Consider the following 24,080-nt stretch of genomic DNA (forward strand, 5'->3'; position numbering starts at 1 on the left):
TGGAACTGATTATGAACCCATATCCTATAGAGAGCCAATAAAAACACAAATAGGAAAAAAAGTTTTTATAAAGAACTTTATAATAATATTTTTAATATAATTTTGCTGACATTTTGCAGTTTTGCTAGAATGTTTACAACTATACAAATCTTGGAAACCTAAAAGGGTTGCAGACTTAAACTTCTTTTCTGCTCATAAGAGATCTGGCATTTACATAAGTTTTTCAGACACTGTTTTTACCCTTCAAAAATCATCAGTATCTAGGAAATAATTCTTGATAAAACAACGTATGCTCTTTCATTGATTTGTTTTCTTCAGTATGCCTAAAATGCTGCTAGCCAGCTTGTTAAAACGCCAAAACTCTGTTACAAAAATGATGAGGGAAGTATATGCAGGATAAAAAAGGAATGCCAGGCATTTGTTCTTACTTGCTTGCTTTTCATCTTCATTTCAGACAGATAATAATGTTGTTTCTATATTCAGAGAAAAACGCACAAAAGCATACCCTTTTCAGTCCTCTCCAGGACCAGCCAGCCCCATCAACATCATGATAAAAATGGCACTTCAGTTTCCACATAACTTTAGTTTGTAACCTGTCTGCCTGTAACTTTTTCCCATCCTGTCAATTTGTGACAAGATGGAGGGTTTTTTGTGTGCCAGAAACAGATATCGTCTAACTCATTTGACAACATTTTTAGCCTGAGTGGTAACATTCAAAAAGGAGCTCAGAAGAGGAATGGGCCTTATCATATGGCCTGTCTCCACAGGATTCAGCACATGGTGATGTGACTGAATTCAAACACAAAGGGCACAGGGTGGGATGAAGCAAATGTACTGCTGTATTTCCAACTCCAGGTATGTGAATTATCTCAGCCAAGACTTAGATTTAATTTGCCCTTGAAGTTTAGAATTGAATTTGTTTATACACTTAATCTGCTGTATGCTCATATACTTTCAATCTTTCCATTTCTGCTAATCAGCCAGAGTGTGTTCCTAACACTGAGTTCTGTGGCATTCAGTCGGTCTGGATTATTGTTATGTGCCTTTTATTTGACACAACTGGCTTTAATTTAACCTACTGTTTTTGTAGGTATTTTTGTATTGCTGCCACTAGTTTTGTAGACACAAGCTTTAGTTTTGAGCTCTCCCCACAGTTTGAGCTCGAGCAAACAAAAACAACAAAACAAAAATGAGAAAAAATGCATTTCTCAGCATTACAAATCAGCAATAGAAAATAAGCATTTAAAAACATCATTTTCCTTAAAGCCATGAAATAAAAACAAAAAAAAAAATCAAAGCCGTCTGGGTTGGAACCTTCTTTTGCCGCCAATATCTGATTTCCTTTGCCAGTGTTCTCTGATTGCAAATGGTACCACAAGGACTAACAACAATGTGCACAATCTTGCTGAAAATTTAACTGAGAGATGCTACTACCTCTTACTCTGATGAAGCGGACTACTGCACCTTCTGTGTTTTCTCCATAGTCTCCATATAGTCTCAAGTATTTTTCCAATCTAAGTTAAGGTACTTCCCACAGTAGGGTTGTTTCAACTCCCTAAGGAGTAAGGGAGTTTCTGGGAGCTTTTGGAAGTGCAAAGCCCCTTCCCTCTTACATCCACCCCATAAATCTGGCTGTGTCCAAGCTGTGCCCTGTACTCTACTTTCCTGGCATCCTCTCTGTTTGTTCACTCTTTGGAGCCCAGCGGGCACCCAGTTTATTTATTTTCTTTGGATGACACTTCTAAATGTTGGCAACTCTGTGCAAAGCGCTATCATTGCTTAACATCAACACCTCTCCAAGCTGGTAAAGGGAAAAGGGTGTGATTTCTCATCTTCATATTCATCACCCTTTTTTTGTCCAGAGGGATTAAGCAGCAAGCAGATGGGTGGGAGTATCTAATGCTTTACCTTTCCAGGAAAGCTCTCATACAACAGGAATGCTGTTGTCATTCATGGTGGAAAGACCTGAAGCGAAACCTAAACATCATGCCAACATTAATATGTTCTGATTTGCATTTCATTTCAGGTAATTTTTGATACAGAGGACATGTCTTTTCCTTGTCTTCACATGGACAAACCAAGCACATTCCCAAGAAATGCCATGTCGACTTGAACTGTTACTGTATGCTCCTGGGAATGCAGTCAGTTGAGTTCTCTTGAGTAACAGATGAGCTAGCAATGAGATTTTAGCTGGATTCTTATGGAAAAAAGGCTTATGCAACCAGGCTGCTTGTGTGCATGCTTGTCTGCTCCAGCCTCAACGCAAACCAGCTTTCAACATGGCAGAGGATTTCAATCAGACTTCATAGAGGATCGAATACACAAAAATGTTACTTTCTCACATGTTTAATGAAAACGGGTGAACTGACAGATGAAAGAAACTATGTGCAAATCTGTGCTGCAGAAAAGGCACAGCACGCAACGTGAGAACATGGAGAGGATAGAAACCTTCTGGATGCCAACGCTGAAGGAAAAAGCTTCAGACTGAGCTCTGACCATCTTAAGAAACCAAAGCAGGAAATGAATCCAGAAATGCAAGTCCAAGGTTTTTTTCCGCTGCTCAGTGAGTTACTTGATAATTAAAATCACACCAATTCTCCACTCACACAGTAGTCCTGCATTTTTTTAATTGCTAACTTTATAAGCAAGGAACAGGACTTGGAGAACAGGGTAACCAATATCCCTTTGGAGTCAGCCAACGAATAGCAAGCTGTCAGGCTGTCAAATACCCTTGCAAAATGTGAGGCAACAACCGCCTTAGAATTGCAGTAAACAGTGCAGCAGAAACACCTGCCAGCCGCTAAGCGGGCTCACCACAATGCCACTTCCTGCCAAGCTGGGCAGTAGGGCCTTGTTTTGCATTTGCCTGGCACTTCCAAGAACTCCAGGGGCCCCAGCAACCAATTCCAACTGCATTTCAATACATTCTGCATGTTTTGCATTTTATAAAAATTAACCCACACAGTTCCTGTAGTAATCTCAAATCACTGATGGTGATATCCAGCACTGGCTCCCAACCTCAACTTTAAAAAAACAGGCATCCTAAAGTTGTCAGCTGTGCCTCACTGCCCCCTCTCACACAGAGAGTGTGGACCCTCAGGAGTTCTCAGGAGTGAGAAGAATGACATCCCAGAGTTCAGCAATTTTGTATTCACGGTGAAATTTTGGGGAGCAGGTGTCAAGGAGCTCCAGGCTGCTCCATAGAGAACTTTCCCCAGAGACTAAATGTAGAAACTATGGAAATGGTCTGGGTCACGGTGTTTCCAGCGCGTTGCATATTTTCACATCCATCAAAACAAGTTTATTTAAAGTACAACTATTCAAGACCTGGAATACGCACAAAAAAATTCCCACAGAAATTAAGGAAAGTAAAAATTCCAAATATTATTCAACTATGATTTTAATTAATGGAAATATCAAGAGCAGAATCTTTCCTAAATTATGTGACTTCAAAAAAACCTACGGAAACATGGATCTCCAAACTTCCAGCCACCGAACTTGTGGGTGCCTGCTCAGCAGGTTTCTCTTCAGCCTGCCTGCTGCTCAATCCACAGTAGAGAAGTTTACTATAGACACACAAATGGAAAAAGCCAGAAGCACGGGACCTGAGCAAGAAGGTGGACAACAGAACAGGCAGGTGGGCAGAAGCATGAAGCAAAGCAGTATGGAGATGGCAGCTGTCTGATCCCCTGCGCCTATAATGCAGCAGGACCAATAGGTTTCTGTGGCACATCCTTGTGGTCCTCCTAATGAAATGACCCATAATTGAGATTATTAAGTTTGTGATAACAAAAGTTGCCAAACATTATTTTCCCAGAACTCAAAACTGAATGATGCCTGATTGGTATTTCAAAACATAACATTAAAAAAATAATAAATCACCAAATCTACAGCTTTTAGGTTATTTTCTTGATCCAAGAAATACACACTACAGCAGGACCTGGCAGTAAAAACATAAGAACATTTAAGGGCACATTTTTGTATGAATATTTTTTATGTCAAAAGCATAACCTCAAAAAACTCCTTCATGTTTAAAAATGTGACTGCTTTAAATGAAAAGTTAGTGCTTGCTGCGCTGGCTTCTCAAGCTGTTATTTTATGCCTTAAGCCAAATTTAAAAGAAGCAAACCCAGAGTGTAACATCAGCTTGTCTTCACTTACAGCCTTGTTTCATTTGCATTCTTTCAACAAGGAGCTGTGAAACATTAAGCAACCTGAATAATATTTCTGACTTGTAACAGCAACTTGGACGTGAATTATCCTCTGATTACTCCCATTACAACAAGGCTTCTTTATCTTAAAAGTATTCTGAGTGCAGATAAAATTAAATGAGTTAAAAGTACTACCATTAAACACAAAAATACTACTACACTCACTCATCATTTGTAAGTCCAAACATATTGTATATTTATGTAAAGTCCATAGATACTGTAATCAGTAGCTGGACCATGTGTTTTTCATTAGAAGTCTTTAAGATAAAGCACCAAGGTAGAAAAATTATAATTAAATATTGATATAGAATTACATATGAAGGGAATCATCCACTTTTTTTTTTTTTTTTCTTTTTACTGTGTGCTATAGAATTGAGTACACTTCTAAAACATTATTTAGGTACACAAAGCTTCAGGCAGAAGCACACAAATAACATATGGAGGAATGAGATCCTGCTGGGATTTCTGCACCAACAGTGGGATTGAAGGGGGAGCCCGGACGAGCCAGCACAATGGCAGCTGGCTTGCTAAAAGTTTGCAAATATTGATCGTTCCATAGTATAGAGCTACGTTTGCAGTAATAAGGGATAAGACACGTGCCTTGATAACAGAGAAAGCCAGTCCCCTTGATGTACACTGCAAGCCACGTCGTGTGCTGCAGCCAGCCGGGACACCGGTTATTAGGCTCTGCTGTAGGACACAGTAGCATGATCCTTGGCTCCCTTACAACAAGGGCATTGGGGAACACTAGAATGCAAATTGAAAGTATTACTAAGAACATAGAAGTCTGAGTCTAGAAGAGGGTGAAATGTATGCTTACACACACAGTTCCCATGGTTTTAAATCACAGTGCTCTTGCTCACCAAGTTTCAGAAGCCACCCCCCGTTCATCAACCTTTTTGCATTTCTGGAGAGCTGAAGGCAGACAATGAAAGGTTAAAGCTAGGAGTCTGCCTGAAAAATTCTTTAACAGCTTCTGAAGTTTTAAAGCAGCATTCATCAGTATTTCTACTCACTCTCCACCTTTCAGATTCTCAGCTCTATTTTGTACTTTTAATACTGAACTATGCTCCTCAGAGCACCATCCAGACCAAAGAAATCTTTCTGTTAGAGTATCAACCTTCCTTTGTGAATGCATGAAAAACACAGTAAGAACTCTCTAGTAGGAGACCCTCTGCTCTTCTGCACATTGGTCATCTGCAAAGAGAAGAGGGGAAGTAAAAAAGGGAAGTTGGATGGAGAATGAAGTTGGATGGAGAATAAAGATGGCTGGGAAATTTTGGCAAAACTTTCTCCTGAAAGAGAGATTCAAAAGCATCAAAAACTTTCATCAAACAGAAGCGATTGATTTTCTTCTTCCTTCACAGGAATGTTGAGGAGTCCATGAAGCCCTTTGATGATTTCAGGTGAAAAAGTCTTAGTGAAGTAAGGCTCAACACACTTTTTAAAAAGTACAAAATGGATAATGCTGAAGCACAGCATTTGTCTAAGTCATACTCTTACATTCAATTTGAGAAACAGTGGAAGCCACCTCATTGTAGTTGGGACGGAGTTTTTTAAATTCTACATTTCCACAATGCAAAATCCATTCTCTGTCACCATTGGCTAGCAATCTCCCCTTCCACAATATGTCCCAGGACACACCCCAAAGTCAGTTATAGGTATTTCTGAGTATGCCTATATGGCTTAGGAGAAGGTCTCTCACACACTCTGTTTCTGAACATCAAGATTAAGCCTGGTTACAGTTTAGGGAACAGTTTATCTCTGAGAATTAAATGGATGTAGTTGCAACAGATCAGCTCCTGTCATGCTACAGCATAAACCATACACACACAACTATCAGACACAACCATACATTTCTCACTAGTCATAAAACATATTATTTAAGTTCCACATTAAAAAAAAAAAAGCACAAATACCATTCTGGTGGACTGCAATAGTCCTCCATTTCTTTTGGATACCAGGGACCAAACAAACCCCATCCAGACCACATCAAAGGGTTAGTGGGCCACCATATCATGTCTAGAAGAGGCCCACAGTCAAGTACAAGGCAGGAGAGAAGCAACATGTCAGCTGTGGTGTAAGTTGATTTTCCAGTGTGGAAAGGAAAAAGCATTACTTCATCTTGTGATCGGGAGCTGCTGTGTTCAACTGCATCTTTGTACAAACGTACATTTGCACATACAAATAAAACCTCTAAGTTAATTGTATGGGTGCATGCTAAGGTGGTTGCAATCGATTCACTCGGTGCTTCCACCACTGGAGAGAGTTAATTCTGGTCTGCATTCCGCACGAAGCATAACATAGCATATACATTAAACCACAGTTAAAGACACTCATACAGCACTGGCACACCTAGCCACTGTATGTCTGGTAGATCAAAAGAAAAACAACATCAGAAACGCCCATTTCAAAAGATACACAGCAAGGGATAAATACTCCCTCACGTCAGTATTATTTTAAGAAACTTACTGTGTATGATTTTCAAAATGATATCTTTATAAAAAGTAGTGGAAAGATTTCCTCCATTTTTAAAAATAAACCAAGAAACCACAGCAATTTCCTGAAATTTCAGCTTCAGCTTTACACTTCTGTTCCTTGTGGTTCCAGTGTTAATTCATTTTTCCATTCTTGATAACTAAGATGCTGTTCATACTATTCAGTGAATTTTCAGAAACACATTTACCTCTGTCATCTATTTAAGCAGACTATAAAATGTATTTTAAAGTAATGAAACTTAATTACCTAGCATTCACTATTTAATACAGTTCTGTTGCGTATTTATGTTAATTCTAATTTTAATTCTATGTAATTAAAATTATAACCTTAATTGTACGTAAGGTTTGGACAATGCCCTCAATAAGATACTGCAACTGTTGGTTTGCCCTGAAGTGGTCAGGCAGATGGACTACATGACCTTTGAAGTTCTCTATTCCTACTATGCTATTTCTATTACTAAAAATGAAGCAGATAAAGCAATGGTAGAAAGATAAATCTATAAATAGATACTGGTTTCTACCTTAGAAGGTTCTAAGAGTAGAGTTCTCTTAGGAAACAATATTTTCAGCACACGGAGGTGTGGGATTTTGAGCTGTGAGAATTGATGTATTTCTTATATTTCAAATAAATCAATATTATAAACTGCTCTGCTTAATTGCTTACAGGTGTATCTCAATTAAAACCCATGAGGATTTTACTGCATTATTTACACACAAGTAATTAAGCACATAATCACATTTCAAGCAGTTTAAACTCAAACTGTTCTATAGAGTCTTACACTCCTAATAAAAAGAAATATTTCATTTCATATCATTTTCAGTAAGACAGTTCTAGTTAAATCACTTCCTTCTGCTGGGGACAGACCCAAACCCAATTGTTAGGAGCCAAAAATTATCAGCAGTGCATAATTTCTATATCCCCTAGAACACAAGCAGCTGTTTTCAGCCTTGTTTTCAGTTGGCATCTAGAGGCAGTGCCACTAATTAGCACACTTTTCTAGCAAGCTGATCATGCAAAAGAGGCTACAGAAACAAAACTCTCTTTCAAAGCAATGCCCAAGGACTGCAGAAAAGTAGCACAGAAATTTGTGGTCTTTAATAACAAGGCTGGTTCTATATAGGACACCTGAATTTCCAGGAACGTCCAAGCTGGCACATTTCATATGTATAAAAGTTGTAATTTTTAAAAAGCTGCAGGATCTCATCTTTACCAAAAAGATCATCAGAATGAGTGCAATCATAATTTGGAGTTAAATGGCTTTATTTTTTTTCCAAAGAATTTTTAATCCCTTACTTGCATTTTTGCATTGTGTGTGCCTGGAAAGTTGCATAAAGTTGTTGCTTCAGGGCTGCACCTAATTATATTGGGCATCCAGAAATAGGTGCATCTGACTCAGAATTTCTGCATGCTTTGCCAGCCAATCAAACCATAAGACATGCAAGCTATGGTTAAATTAAGCAATAAGACACCGCAAGCTGCAAGTTGTGACTTATCAGCACACAACACACCGCAAGGAAGATCACAACAGGAAACAGTTTTAAGGTAGTAGCTGTCCTCAGCGCAGCTAAGAATATCATCATTACTGTGGCTTTGTGCACTTCGAGTCAGAGGACCTACTATGCTAACCCTGAACATCACAAGAGAGGACAAAACATAAAATTAGGGTAAGTGCGCCAAAGCTGTGATGCCTTTGATTGCCAATTATTGCCTATCACCTGTTTACATCTTTATAAATGCAAGTTTTCTCGCTTGATCATAATCATTCTCTATAGACAGAATCTTCAAGCCAGGTTGAAACCCTTTTTGACTCTGACAGGCACAGAGCTGGCATATAAACATGTAGCTACCAATTTCACTCCCACGCTTTGCCAATTAACCTTAACCTCTGCCATTAACAGGTGGGGTGCTGTACTGTACACTGGTCCTGGATATGTGAGCAACAATGACGACCCAAACAGAAACCACTCTTCTTCAGGTCTTTCCACTGAAACGTTTCCACCATGGCAAGATTTTACTTTACTCTCTTTTTCATGTTAGTATGGAGGAAAAATATGCAAATCAATTGGGCCAAAACTGGTACCAGTGACTTCCAGAGAAAGTGCATTTCATCAGGAGAATTTGAGGATATTTGTGTTCACACCACAAGAGTAGTCATTAATAACTAGCAACTTGCACAAAGTTGCCAGGCAAAACACAAAACATAATAGTAGATTAATCCCCAGATATTTTCTGCCTAGATTTTAGGAAAGCTAAAAATGAATATGACAGTAAGAGAGCAGGGCAGGGCAACTACAGAGCAATTATAGTCATTGATAACCACTGCATATGCAGACAATAATGACAGCAATTCAAGGAAAATCCTATAAGTAACCCATTCCAATACTGACAACTTTCCATTAGCAGCCGCTTTCCATAGAACCATTATATCCTTGCTAATTCAGCCATCCAACTAGCTTGTAAAGTCAGTTTCTAAACAGGGAGCAGGAAATCTTGAGGTTGAGCTGTAATTCTGAAGGAGTTATTTCAGTTGATAGCTACGTGTCAAGCAACGTAGCAATAAATTCTAAGCACTGTGGCAACTTGACATCAACTGCATTATGTGAATAAATACATTGGGTTTTTATAGATTGATATTATGAAGAACAGTCTTTCTCTATATTCATTATACAGCAAGCTGTGCTATTAAACGCTGCTTTGCGCAAAGGCTGCAAACATAATATACAATCAGCTATCAATCTAAAATATGTTTAAGAGCTATTTGAACAACTGAAGTATTTCCTATTGATTTTAGATTAGGAACGTATCCACATTCCCATTCCTGAAAAAGAACAATCATTTTCAGAAAAGAATAAAAGTGTATATCACAAAATACGTTATTTTGTACCACATCATTTTCCAAACTCTATGGTTACTTTTGTAGCAGTATTTTAAGGACTACCTTTAAAGGAAAAGCATTTTGTCATTTACAATCTCTGTTATTCATTGCAAATGGCTAGAGCAAAGATCCAAAAATGTTGCCAAAAGCATACTGTGATCCACTGCAGCTGCATATGAGTTAGCATGTAATAGCCAAAGTCGATGCAGCACAAGCACTGTGTGAGTAGCACAAGAAAACAGCAACAAAACAGTGCTGATTGATAGAAACCTGGAGGAGAACTTAAGTTATAAGTTACACAGCGCTATTAAGATAAAGGATTCTATTACTTCAGTGATATTTTGCTTGAGTAAGGTCTTCTGGATTTAGACTGGAATTAATGGCTAGTAAACTGCTTTCGGATTTGGCTTGCCATTTATACATGTTAAAGACTTCTCTATGCAGAAGTGCTAACGTTTGACTCAACAAACTGTAAGTCCTGTTCTCTGCTTTTTTAATGACGATGGAAATGCATATCAGCACTTCATATACATACATATATATATATATATATACACACACACATATATCTTTATATAATTATATACTTGAATGCATCAGAGAGTTTCCAGAAAGCCCAAAACAGCATGCTGAAACTTTAAAGGACATAAACCACTGTGATAAAAGCTGTTCTCTTTTCTTTTTTACCTCTCAACAATGTCCAAGGAGTCCTCCTGTCAGGCTGCCATTAGCAACCCCTTCAGCTCCAATCCCGTGGTTCTCTGATTGAGACTGGAGTTAATCAGAAAGCACCAAAGCAGTAAATGATCATTAGTGCCTTAGGAGAACAACCAGGTACAACCAAAAAGAAGAGGCTGGCAGAGCCTCTAAAAAGACACTCAAAGAGAAGTCAAATATCTTCACTTTGAATGCCTTTTTAGAAAACACCTGAATTTGGCTAAGAAGATACAGAAGCTTTTCTTGATATTTTCTGTTGGAGTAGGAACCTTGAGACACTCATTCACACACAATTAAAGGAATAAGCAGGTTTTGCAGTGCTAGTTTATCCCAGGATAAAAGAGCTGACAATCTGCTTTGCTTGATTTTAGGGATAATGAAAGTGCCTGAATTAACAAGGGTGAAGATTCAGGAAAGTCTGGGTTATCTTTGTATTTGCTAGGATTGTGTGAGCAGAAAGGCCACACACTTCTTGCTTTCCAGGATGTCTTCTGACATACAAAAAGGGCAAACGTGAGAGAGAACCAGAAGACACAGTGTATACATGCTGCTTAATTAATACTATGTGTTCTGTGATCCATCACAGAACTGAAGCTGCAAACATAGGGAACACAGCCTACCTGGGCACAGTGTGAATCAATTTTAAATGTCTGTCATCTCAAAGTCAGAGAGTAAAATATCCTTTCTTCACTCCTGTTTTTGAAGAATTTATACATGGTTTCGAAAGTTTGGTAGTCAGTCTCAAAAAGTCATGAGACACTTTGCTGCTGTTAGCTCACCTGCAGCCTGTTATCCCTGCCATGTGCTGGAAGCCATGCTGCCATTCTGCTTGTTCTTCCATCAGGCATCCACTTCTCTACCTCAGCATCTTCAGGAAAAGCCAAGTAATGCAGGAAGAGCTTTCATTAATCACATGATACATAACTTTCACAAAATTGTTATGCAGTGAAATTCCCAGGTTATGCAACAATGCAATATCTGCCAAAACAAGCATCATTTTCAAGAAGTGATTAAAAAAAAAAAACAACACAATTTTTGAAACAGATTTACTGAAATTAGGTAAGTTACAAATGCATCTCTGTTAGTCTGCTATTAATAGCTTACAGTTGAATGAACAACCTTTTTAACACATGCTCCTGAGGTTGCCAGACAAACTAAAAGGGAACAGTTTCATTTGATTTTTTTTCCCCTTAATGAATCATGCAAAGCGTAGTTTCTGGTTTTGTTACTCATAAATGCAATTATAATAATTAACTAGCCAGATGCTTTGTACAACTTGCTATCAGATGTTAAGACGAACAACTTTTTCCCTACACAGTCTAGGAACAAAGTCCAGGCTGAAGACAGAGGTTACAGAACTGCAGCAGTGAGCACTCAGAGCATCTGCTGAGCCCAGTCCTAAGGGTGCTGCAGGAGCTGAGACATGGGGAGACTGCAAGGCAAGGCTTTATCTTCCTGCCAGAAAACAGTATGAACTAAATCCGCAGCGATTTGTTGCCGTCACCTGAACACCCTCTAGAGGTAGGCAAGGAAGCCCTCAGTTTGAAAAGAGAACAGATTCATCCTGGTAACAGCCCAACCTACCAGCAACGCATGTCTGTAACAGCTCTCCTCTGAAGTTTATTCAGTGAGCCATCACAACAGACCAAACGCAGCAAACACCCTGCGTGCACACAGAATGCTGCTCTGCGGCACACACCGCGCTGGGAAGGACGCCGCTTCTCTGCTGGATGCTAAATGTAGGTATTAAGAGACCAGTGGGTCTCACTAACAAACAGCCCATTTCCAAAATCAAAATACAGTGCACTTCTCCTGCCTGACTCTTCTCTAACCTAGTTCAAAATCTTTTCAACTGCTCATGTCCTCATTCAGGCTCATTTTCATCTCCGTCATAACTCACAGAGATTTGCCTCTTTTCTATTCAAGACAGAGAAAAATACAATTGTACCAAGGATGACTAAATGGGAAAAACACAGTCCCAATTTTGTAAAATCTAATTTCTTAAATAATGATTGCCATTTCAGATTCAGAAATGAATCTTAATTCAGAATTGCATCTGAAATGTCACAATCTGCACTTTCTTAATAATCTGAATTTTCAGTTACTATCTATTATATTATTTATGAATAACTCCTAACGCTGATGATAAGAGCAAGCCAAAAAGAATACCAAAATCTTTCCCTCGAAGGAGGTAATTTACACATGCAGGCAGGCGAAAAAATACTGGAGAGCAAAATCACACAAAGGATTTTTCAAAGAAACTTCTCTTCTAACACTTACTGGTGTGATATCACACTTCAGTCTGGTATGGATACTTCAGCTCCAGTTTTCCCATTAATGAACTGCAACCATAACAACGCTCAATCTAATTTTCTTGTATTTTTAGAGGTCTTTGATATTTTATAGATGTCATTAACTCAGCTATAGTTTCAAGGAGAAATTCCCTGGACAGGAATGAGACTGCACTGTAGCAACCAAATTCCTTCCTGCAGAAAAAGCCCTTGAGAATTCTATTTCTCAGCAAGCCAAAGGGTGTTCAGAGGGATGGGAATTTCAGATGTCCCTCCACAGCTCTTCCTCAAAGTGTGCATGTAGCCATGTCAGACATGGGGCTGTACTCTTGGGACTCCATTTTGTCCCTTCCTCTCAAATCACCCATACGTGGTTGTTTCAAGGTTGTTTCAGTTTGGGTTTCACTGGTTATTCTATCTGGATAGGAAATCAAATTAATTAATATGCACCTTATTGTAAAATAGAAAAAATACTGAAAGCTACTGCTTTAAGTCTAACTGACCTGAATAACAAGCCAACAGATTCCTGTAATTATATGAGCTACCAGAACGCATGCACATACACAGACCCCCATAACACAACATTTAGCTGGGACAAGTGACCAGAAACACAACCAGGTAGTAAACAAAATGTTAATTTTGTAGAAAAATGCTACTGATTATTTCCTCTGGTGTGCACACAGGATAATACAACTCAGTAGAAAACAAAGTAAGGATGAACACCATGCTTTACCTATACGTATATGTAATAAACTGATTCACACTGGTACTTGAGCTTTCTCTCTACAGAAAGCAGAAAAGCAAAAAAATGTAAATTAAAAACATATTAATAATGTAAGATAAACACACATTTCCAACTTCACAGTAATAATGAGTCAAGTGAAGTAGATATAGATGAATTATCTCACACAATTTTCCCATCTAGGTAATGTTTCTTTCCTCTGTACGCTCCCACGAGTGCTCTCACCATGGCTCTCCCTACAAATTATCTCCAGACAGTGAAATCTCATGTGGAGGGCCCACGTATACATAATGTAACAGCTTCAACAACTTCTGGATAGGCCTTCAGCGCTCCATACAAGAACTTCAAGTGTTTATAAAGCTTCTGAAGATATAAGTCTCTACTAAGATGAGTTTCACTATCACCCCTGACTGAGATTGCTTTTACCAATGTTCAGTTTGATCATTTCCACTAACTGCAATGTAAGTACAATTAACTACTAAGAATACCACTAGAAAGTACACCTAAAAGCATTTTCAGGATGAAAATCAAAACTCCTTCTGAAGCACACTTACAATTCAGGATCACCACCTGCCTCCTCCTCACAGCCTACAAGAATCCCTCAATGCTCTGGCAAACAGATTATCAGTGGAAGCCAAATCACGAGGCTAGTCAGCAGCCAGGGTGACCTCTGAGGAAGGCTCACTTCTTTCCAGACAGCCTCTCCAAGCATCAAGTCAAATTTATTGCTTCCAAGACTAAAGGGGGAGAGAAATTGAACAATTTGAACAATTTTTGTATTATATATAAATTTACAGCACCTGAAGATGTTAGCAAAGCTGTTCTCCTTTTCTTCTAAACTCTGCTCCCTCTTCAGTCTATGGATGTATTATGAATAGGACATTTTCTTAAGGAGAGAAACATCCACAAAGAGACGAGCAATTCAGTAAATCACTGATGTGCACCTGTCCTCACTGCAACTAACCGTGGAGTGCACAGGAAGCATCCTGGAAGCTCCCCAGAAGAACCAACACTTACTTCACATTACTAATAAAAGCAGTCAGGTGAGGCCATGGGCATGAAAAGTTCTGCCTCCCAGCTGCCCTTCAGGAGAGGCTCTGACACAGCCCTGAGGAGCACCCCATAGCCGCCAATACAGCTCTTGCCCACTGCACAGCTACCAGCAGGGAGCTTGCTGCTTCCCTGCACAAGTTGCTGTACGTTCCCTGCCATCAATAAGCATCCTTTTGCAGAAAGCACCAAAGGTCAAGAACACACACTTTTGTATGGTGGTGGTTTATAAAACGCACGCACACACGCAAAAAGGACTCTACAGGAACTACTATCAGCTGCACAGAAACGAGAAAAGATGCAGAGATTTGCTTCCTCCATGTAAGTTTACAGCCCACTTCCAACCTCAGTCAGCACAACCTTCTCAGATGCAGAGAAGTGCTTTGCAAGCTTCTGAATTGGCTGTGTGATGCCCTGGCAGCAATACATCTACTCCAGAAAGGGGCCACATGGAAGGATGCAGCCCACTCACCATCCTAGCTCCTGTGCTCACACTGGCTTCACTGAGCCACCACCTGTCGTGCTCTGAGGACACAGCAGTGTCACCACCAAAAGGATGTGCTTGCTGATCCAGAACGGTCTCCTGAGAACACTGCCCTGTGTTTCCAAACTCACTGTCAAACATGAGCAGCCCCGCACCTCCACAACTCACAGAAGTACGTACAACACCATGTTTTGTCTTCATTTCCCCCAGAGTCCCTCTCAGGTAGGTCAGGATCCTCACACGATGTATATTTAGAAAAGGGCCAGCAGTAACTTTTAAGCACATTCCTGTTAACAGAGCATGGAAAAGGAAGATTTGTGCATTTGCGTTTAATGGGTACTTCTCAGATACCATGGTTATGGATGAGCTTCAGACATACAAAGCAGTTAAATTTAATGCACTAGAAGTAGTTAGATGCTATTTCTGACTGAATGATCTCAAAAGGGGCGTGTGCTGATGCTCTCATCTGAGACCCAACATTGTTTTTCTCTCAAAGCAGAAGGATTTTACTTTCTTGGTTTTGTCACATTTGACTCGTCACCAGTATGTTGACATTTGATATAATGAAATTAAAATAATTAAAACTCTACAAGAGTTCCTGAAAGGCTTAATGTTTTCCCCTCTTTTAAGGAGGGAGCCTCAAAGCAAGGAGGTAGCCAAGATAAACAGGAATATATTGCTTAAATCAAGAAGTGAGCAGGTACAGAACTTCCTTTCTTCATTACTCCTAATCAGTTTAAGAGCATGATTCATTTGTTAAACTTCATTTGATATAAGTTGTGGAGAAAAAATTGAATTACCCACTGAAGGCACAACAGAATAATTAAAGGAAGTAGGTATTCAGTGCCTTTGAAAATCCATCTCTCCTCGAGAAAATGCTTATGTACCCATATTTGTGTCCATCTCCGTAAAGGAAAACATGCACGTTTATGCCTGAAGATCTTCTTGGATGAAGGCCAAGAGAGAAATTCAGGTACGTGTAGCTGAGGACTGTGCCCTCCTCTGAATCACCAGGCCCAACCACACATACTAACAAGTACTCCCATGTTCTCTCAAGTAGAATGCAGTGCCTAAGACTACACACTTCAGTGCCCAAAGTGATGAATGTTTTGCTGAGCTTCCTGTAACGCAATTACACTGCAACTCAGACAGCTAACAAAAGATAAATCTGCTGTTACACGGAAAATTGAACACACTTCTTGATCAAGTACAGATGAACTGTAAGACAGCCTTTGAACTTTTAATTGATATATAAAAGGAATTCTACTTTGACATAAGCATAGCAACTGCTTAATAATACTTTGCAATTGATAAAACCACACAGTTGATGAATTTTCTGCCTTAACTGAGCTGCAGTGGCAATCCCTTGGGCAATCAGTCTGCTCTCTTACAGGAAACCTGCAAATCAAACTCTCAGTAATATCTCTCAGAAAACAGAAAGGGAAGATAATACACAAGTTTTCCCCAGTTCAGCGTAGTCTACATAATACATAGACAAAAGCAAACCTCAGTATATCAGCATTAAAAATAAGAATGCATGCTCTGTTGTGTGAATGGTTTGCAAAGGGAAAGAGCAAGACTTACTTACACACAAAAACATCTGCCTTATTAGGAAGAATGCAGCAAATAACAGCAATTCTGTTTACATGTGAAAGATTTTTCATTACATAGTATATTTTTTGTGTCCTACTCCTTCTTATTTTACCTGCATGAAGGAGACCCAGTTTTCCTTCAACTGAAATCTGTGGCAAATATCATGAATTTTCATCAGACTTAAAATTTAGAGTAATAGAAATACGACCATACAAAACAGATGGACATTAGGTTTTGTCTGTGAGCTATTAAGAAACAACAAGCACTGAGTTTTCAGTGTTAGAAGTTTACATTATCTAGGAATAAATACTTTTATTTTCCCCGTGTAACTCTCTTTTTCCCCTTAAACATTAATAAAATTACAGAACCTGTTTTTCCATTCTACTAGAGCTATCAAAAAAGTTTCCCTTCATTTTCATGAGTACTGATAAATATATTAATGATGATTATTCTAATGAATAGTGAATGAATTATTAAAGATGGAATGACCTTTGGTATTCCATTTGGTTGATGCTAGAAGTTAATTACAATTATAGATTTTTTTTTTTAAACTCAGTTCTACTTTTATCTGATTCAAGAAACTTAAATCATCACAAACAACAGTATAATAGGGTAAATAGCCATTAAAAATACAGTCAAATTTGGAGGACTGGAAGCTCATCACAACTGCCCAACTATATAAAATGAAAATAAATGTCATGATAAAGTCAAATACTGCAGAAACTTGAAAACTATTAAAGAGAAAAGGTCCCTAGCTCATGAAGCCACCACCTAGAACTGTCACACAGTTTCTCACAGGCAATTAAAATCTTCCTAAAATCTTCCTGGCAGTCTCTAAAGCAACTACTCCTCTTAGACAGCATATACTTAATGCCACATAGCGTATTTGTAGATTACCCTGCCCCTGGCCAAAGCCTATAAATCCAAGCAATATTTCTCACCATGTGAGGCCACAGAAAGTTCATCAAGTCTTCACCTCATGCAAGATACTCAATAAACAAGACAAGAAAAGCCACTTTCAAGACTGATACAGAAAGAAAAACATATAAAAGGTAGGACTGTTACCCCCCCAACACAATACTACATGGAAGTTTATAAAATGAGGGGGCAAATTACAACCATAAAGAAATGTCTAACTCACATCAAGAGTACAGCAGGAGAAGAGATGGAGAAGACTCCACTCAGGCTGTACATTTATTTAAAACCACTGAAGGCAAGTACTAATGTATTACACGATCTGTCTCAATAACCACATACTCAACTCAATCTCATTTGAGAAATAAACATCAGGACAGAAGAAAGTCCACGTGTATAAGCTTCTACCCCAGCCCCAGCCCTGGTGACTTACTAAAAGTAAATCTTTTGTGCTCTTATTTCTAGAGAGTTGAGGAACGGTTTTGATTTTTATGGCAAAACAGTATTTCTCCTGGACCACTGCTGTTAAGTCAGAAGAGAAGGTGAGTACAAATGAGGGAACTGGAGAAATCAAGCCTGAAGAGTAAAATGTCAAACAATATTTTGGTAAGGTAAGTGAAAACCACTTCTTACGCACATCACGTGATAGACATTGCCAATCCTGAAGATCCTCACACGGGCAACAGTTCTCTCACAAAGACTGAACAAGTAGAGAAGTTATGTATTATGCAGTGCCCACAACAGAGTTCCAAGAGAGGACTGCGCTTGTGAACAGTGGTAAGAAGCCACGGGAATGAAGCCTTGCTGACCATTTTATCTTCTCTAATGATCACAGAGAAAGCACAAAGAGCTTTGAAGACTGATGTATATGTGTTGTTAGAGTACGGGTGAGATGCACTGCAAAAGAGCATACAGGAAGTGAACATAAAAACCTAGGAAGTCCAATTAAGAGAAGAGTAGAGCTCTGCATCTGGTGCAGTGAAAGAAAAAAAAAAAAAGAAATGAACACCAACAAACAACAACATGCATCCATATGGGCACCCAGGAGCATCAGTGAAAAGGGCCTTTATTCTGCATGGCTTCACACTGAGGCCCATTTGTCCCTCCTCAAGCGAAGCAACAAGGGATGGGCAGAAACTGGGAGAAACCCAAGAGAGCAACCAAGAAGATCTGGGGCCTTGAGTACATGCCTTAAATAGAGGTTAGGGAGCTGAGCTCATTCAGTCTGGCAAGGGAGTGATCTACCAGTTGACTGGCAGCTCACAGCAAGCCAAGCAACCTGCAACTCCTGGAAGAGAAACTGCAAGGATAAAGAAGTCATATCCTTCTTGACAGTGTCAGATGGTACAAAAAGGGGCACGTGAGAAGTTCAGATTAACTCCCCCCCCCACTTCAAACCCTCTATTTTCAACAGAAGGGTCATGCAGGCCTGCAAATTGTTCTCCAGCAGGGCTGTGGCACCTCCACTCAACATTCAAGCTGGGCAGACAAAGATTGGTTGATATGAATGGGAAAGAGCGTCTTCCACTTGGATTGGAAAAATACCAGGATCCTCTCCAAAGAATGCTTAAAGGAGAAACGTGCACACATACAGAGTCACGGACTGCCTCAGATGGAACAAAATCCTGTGGATTTATACTGAAGTGCATCTAAGCATTCACAATCATTCATTCCCTCAAAGAAAACAGTTATTAAATTTTAGGTGGCAGTTACAGAGCTTTAAATTTTTTCTTCCTTCTACCTAATAAGACTAATGTGGCTCTGCCACACCATTTATGTTGTCAACTCTGCTAACATTGCTATTTGTTAATATCTTACTGTTATTTGTTTAATAAATAAATAAATAAATAAAAGTACACTGTTATCCTAACAATAGCAGGCCCTGGCTCTGAAATGGTACATGGAAAGATAAAAGCCATAGTTCTACCTACAGAACACCTGGAATGAATTCATTAGATGCCTGTAGATAGATAAAATAAAGTGACAAAATCATTCTTCCTGCTTTCTATTAGGCAAGTATTTAGGGTGTTGCACATTACTGTGTTTCTAACCATAGTGTGGAACCTCCCTAATTATACTCATAGCACAGTAGATGATGCAGCACTGTTAGCTCAGATGCAAAGATACTGCAGTTCAACAGCCATCTGATCACTCGTAAAAGATGTCCAGAAAGCAGATATGGAAAGCTAAAATAGCTAGTTAATTTTTTATCGTATTGCTAGATTTTTTTCAGAAATCACTTTCCAGCCTTTTTCCATCCAGAATGTGAAAGGATGAGAAGAAGATCACATGGGTCACACGTTCATCTAGCCCTGTATCTTATCTCCTCCAGCAATGACCAGTGGAGAAGGCCCACGGAAACATCAATACAGGTCATGCAAAGTGATACGCACCTGGCCCTGCAATTTGTGATTCAGAAGCTTCCAGAGCAAAAGGTGATGGCTTTGTAACGATAAGGACATTGCCGCAACAAATGTCAAAGACTTCTGCACATAATTTATTAAAAAGAAGTCAGTAAGAAACAGAAACTTCATTATTCCTGAAATAAATCCAACGTGTTAAAAACAGGAAACACATGCAACTAATTTTAACAATAAAAACAGTATCAAGGAGTAGTGTTCCTTCTGAACTTCTCATGCCACTTCTTTTTCAGAATGTTAATTAAGAATAAAAACAAATACAAAACCCTTATGACGGCTGAAGATGAAACCAGAGTAAAATCTGCAACAAATCTGGAATGCCTCTTTGATCATTCCAATGCAATGTCTACACTTTCTTATCAAACCAAACCACCAAAAATAATCTAAATAAACAACAGTAACGACAGAAAGAAATCCTACGACATCCCAAGACAACGCTTCTAAGGAGTCAGAATATTAGAGCATTCTAACACACCTCCACACGCATTAAATATGTACATATTCCACGTGTAGGTGATGTGGTGTGGAATAAATACTTCATTAGCCAGAGTTTAAGTTACTGACTCATTACTCATAAACGGTATAATTTTCTTTTCTGATTTCATAAGCGTACGTATTTTAAGTGTTCCTAAATGAGTAAGAACAGAAGACTGTGGTACTTGCAGTAAAGACTTCAACTAAGGCTGCTACGTAAAGCGCTACTGAGATACACAGAAAGGAACGTGTAATTTATGGCTCTGCAACCCAGCACAATTATACTGAAGTCAAAGGGCCACGCTCAAGAGTAAATTGTTCGCCTGGTAGCAAAAGTTTGCAGAGCAGCTGCCTCTGGCAGCATTTTGCAAGTTTGTATTTACAAATAAATTAACCAACTGGCTTCCAAATGTAGGTCACAACACTTGTCCCCCAGCTGGCTACCCAATTTTCTCTCTGCTTAGAAAAGACAAACAGAAATAAGAGCAAAGTGGGCATCATCCTCTGCTCTCAAGCATTTTACCCTGTGGAAATGAGAAATGAAAATACCATTACAGAAATGGTTTCTTATTTGCAGCCAGTGCTTAATTCTCCCCTTTTCATTTTAAAAGCAACAGGCAGGCCTAAATAAACCCACACATCTAAGACTTCAGACTGAAACTCTGAAAGCACCTTTGGTTTATTTCAGCCCTGCATATTAGCATGAGCTTCATTTTGGGAGAACACTGATCTAGATGTCGGGCTTACAGCAGAGAGCCCATTCATTCCTGGAGCAGAAATAGTGCTGAGCTATAACAGGCTCTGCAGAGTCAAGAATAGCCTAGCAGGGGTAGCAGTGGACATCTCATCCACATACGTGGTGATGTCTCGTCAATTCTGAGCTATTTCAAGACTTTTTTTTTTTTTTTTTGCCTGACCCCATCAGGGAGTACGTTTTCCAAGATGCATTTGTATTTGATCAGGTGGATGGAAAAAGCGAGCCAGGAACAGCAACAGTATTATCTGAATATCTGGCAGTCATTAAATCAGAATTAAATAAATACATTAAAAGAATTTATAGACCGGCAATGGAGATGTCTGACAAACTGATATCCAGTGGAACTCAAAAAATGACTTAAAGACAGGAACTGTAGCATCAGGGATTCTTGAAAGTAACAGTATCACTAGGCACCTCTATATTACGGCAATGTTTCGAGCTCTCTCACACAGATTTGCTCAGATAAAAGATAGAATGTTGGCATTTTCAGCTGCCAAAATTGCCATTTGCAATTAAAAATTAAAACTGGCACCCATTCCATGCAGGCAATTATCTAAAGGCAGCTGGCGATCTTCCTTGTTTACAGTGCTGCTGTGTCATGACTTCACTCTGTTGTTTTTTTAATTTTTTTTTTTTTTTTTTGAGGTTTAAACTTGTCAACTTTATTTCCAGCTTAAACTTTATTCATTTTAATGGTTTTCGTGGCGATGTCAAAGAAAAAGATCCCAAACTGCAATTCCTGGACTTTTCCATGGCACTGCAGTGCGACAGCTCCTGGCAGCACGGCGATCCTCACGCCCTTCCCTACCCACTGCCTGTAGGACACCACCTGTAGGAACCCAAACAGCACGAGGTTCGAAACTAATGCCCTCCAAGAAGAAAGTTCAGCCTGTATCTGATTTGCACGGGCAAACGGCGGGGGCAGCTCTACCGAGCGGCCACAAATCCTCGTGCTGAAGGCGTGACAGCGCTACGCCCGTTTCTGCCGCTTAGCGCTCGCAGCACGTTGGTTCTCCCCGGTCAGTGCGGCCGCGGAGCATCTCGCGGAGCGGCACAGCGCCGTGCTCTCGGCAGAGCACCGTCCCACCTCCGAGCCTTTCCCTTCGGCGGGGTTCGGGACTGCCCACGTTGCCGGGCGAGGAGCGTTCCCTGCGTGCCACACCGCGTTCGGGTCCCCATCCCCGGGCAAAGGGCCGTGCGCCCCGAGGCACCTCCCGGGAACGGTACCGGAGCCCCGAACGGCGGACACCGCCGGGAACTGAGGAGCACCGCGGGGGAATCGGTCCGAGTTTCACAGCCGTGACGACAACAGGACGCGGTCAGCGCCGCGCTCCTCGAAACGAGGAGAAGCGAAAGGAGGAGTCATTCGCGCAGAGAAAGCGCACAAATGTCACAGAGCAGAGCAGGCAGGGCACGCGGTCTCAGAGCCGGCGCTCTCCCTCAGCGCTTCCCCGTCCCCCTAGCCGTGCGCACCTCGGGTGACCGCACACGCGTGGAGAGGCGAACGCGGCGCGGGGGTTGGGGGGAGGGTGGAGGGCTGGGGGGGAAGCAGGCGGAGTGTGGCCAACTTTGGCACCGAGCCGCTCCTCCCGCTCAGCGCTGCGGGGCCCCTCGCGGGCCGTCCCGCCGCGGGGTGCGGAGGCGCGCACACGGCCGGGCGCAGCGCGCCGGGCGGCTCTCGCGGCGCCGCAGGTGGCAGCGGCCGCCCCGCTCACGGCTCGGGGCCGTTCGGGAGCGTGGGGGGGAAGCAGCGGGACCGGGACGCGACGGACTGGGCGGGGAGGGGGGTCGGTACTCACACGAAGGCGTGGTAGACGAAGGCCCAGCCGCGGGGCCGCTCCAGCACGTTGTACAGGTAGTTCTGCAGCCGGCGGTACTTGGCGTTCCGGCGGCAGCTCGGCCCGCTGGTGTAGGACAGCGGTTTCCCCAGCAGGCTCATGCGGGCGCCGTGCTTCCCGCGGCGGCCCTCCCGCAGCCCGGCGGGGGCGGCCGCGCCGGCGGTGCCCAGCAGCAGCAGGCCGTCCCCGCGGGCCGCCGCGCTCGCCAGCGTTCTGCCCCGGCCCGATTCCACATCCTTCATGCCCGCCGCCGCCGTGCCGCTCTTCATCCAGAGCCCCGCCGCGCCGCCCTCCTCCCCGCCGCCGTGGTTGCGGGGCATGGCATCACCCCGGGCGCCGGGGCGGGCGCCGGGGCCGCGGCGGAGCAGGGCGGCCAGGCACCCCGCGGCGGCGGCCCGCAGCGAGCAGCGGGAGCCGAGGCTCTCCGGGCGGCGCCCGCGGGGCGCGGGGGCGCGGGCCACTTTGGGCGCCCGGCGAGGCGGGCCGGGCTGCGGCAGCTTCGCGGGGGCCCCCGTGGGCGCGCCCTCCTCCTCCTCCTTCTCCCGGGCGGCGGGGCCCCGCCGCCGGCCCCCGCAGCGCCGCCCGGCGTGGCTCCGCGGCCCGGGCGAGCCGGCGGCTCGGAGCGCCGGACGGGGCTCGGCGGTGCCGCTCGCCGCCCCTCTCTCGCTCCGGGCGGGCCGGGTGAGCTGCCGCTCCCGCTGCGAGCGGCGGAGAAAGTCGGCGCCGGCGGGCAGCGGGCAGGACGCGGCGCCCGCGGGTTAGTTGCGCTCCCGACAGATGTCCATTTAAGTCCGAGAAAGTCCCAAAAGTGCGGCGGCGCGGGGGAGGCTCGGCCGGCGGCGGGACCCCGCCGGCTGCGGACGGAGAGAGCGGCCGGTCCGGGCGGGGCGGCGCGGCGGGGGAGAGCCGCCGGGAGTCCCCACGAGGGGACGGCGCGGTCCCGCACTCCGCTTCGGCTCTTCCGCCGTTCCCCGGCTCCGAACGAGCAAATCCCGGGAGCGGCGGGGGCTGCCCGGGTCCGCGGTTCCCTCCCGACCGCGTCCGGAGCGTAGCGGTGCGGCCGCGCGGTGCCCGAGCGGCGCCGAGCAAACAAAGCTCCCCCTGCCGAGAGCGGGCCTTTAACGCCCCGGCGCATCAAGGTGAGCGCGCGGAAAAAAAAAAAAAAAAAAAAAATCCACCCCTCCACGCCGCAGGCGCGGCCACTCCGCGCCTCC

At 42.4% G+C, this 24,080-nt stretch overlaps 1 protein-coding gene and 1 long non-coding RNA gene across 6 annotated transcripts in view; one reads left to right on the plus strand and one right to left on the minus strand.

Annotated features, from left to right (window-relative positions):
• The window catches only part of KCNQ5 (potassium voltage-gated channel subfamily Q member 5), a 252,847-nt gene extending 229,617 nt beyond the window's left edge, over positions 1 to 23,230 (minus strand). For all 3 annotated transcript variants that reach the window (XM_090136147.1, XM_090136145.1, XM_090136146.1), the window contains exon 1: positions 22,828 to 23,230. In XM_090136147.1, the coding sequence (XP_089992273.1) occupies positions 22,828 to 23,186 (359 nt within the window). In that variant the 5' untranslated portion in view covers positions 23,187 to 23,230. The remainder of the gene's footprint in view (positions 1 to 22,827) is intronic.
• Positions 138 to 21,812, plus strand: LOC116240760 (uncharacterized). 3 transcript variants are annotated; one of them, XR_016464466.1, is made up of 4 exons: positions 138 to 8,374; positions 11,621 to 12,041; positions 13,519 to 17,919; positions 19,640 to 21,812. It is a non-coding gene; the product is annotated as an uncharacterized LOC116240760 (long non-coding RNA). The 3 variants fall into 3 exon arrangements; XR_016464467.1 differs by having other exon boundaries at positions 13,519 to 15,842; positions 17,843 to 21,792; XR_004169396.2 differs by having other exon boundaries at positions 143 to 8,374; positions 13,519 to 21,804.
• Positions 23,231 to 24,080: the final 850 nt, after the last annotated feature.

The sequence above is a fragment of the Phasianus colchicus genome, chromosome 2 (assembly GCF_987193195.1).
Source record: "Phasianus colchicus chromosome 2, bPhaCol1.hap1.1, whole genome shotgun sequence".
In the NCBI taxonomy this organism is placed as follows: Eukaryota; Metazoa; Chordata; class Aves; order Galliformes; family Phasianidae; genus Phasianus; species Phasianus colchicus.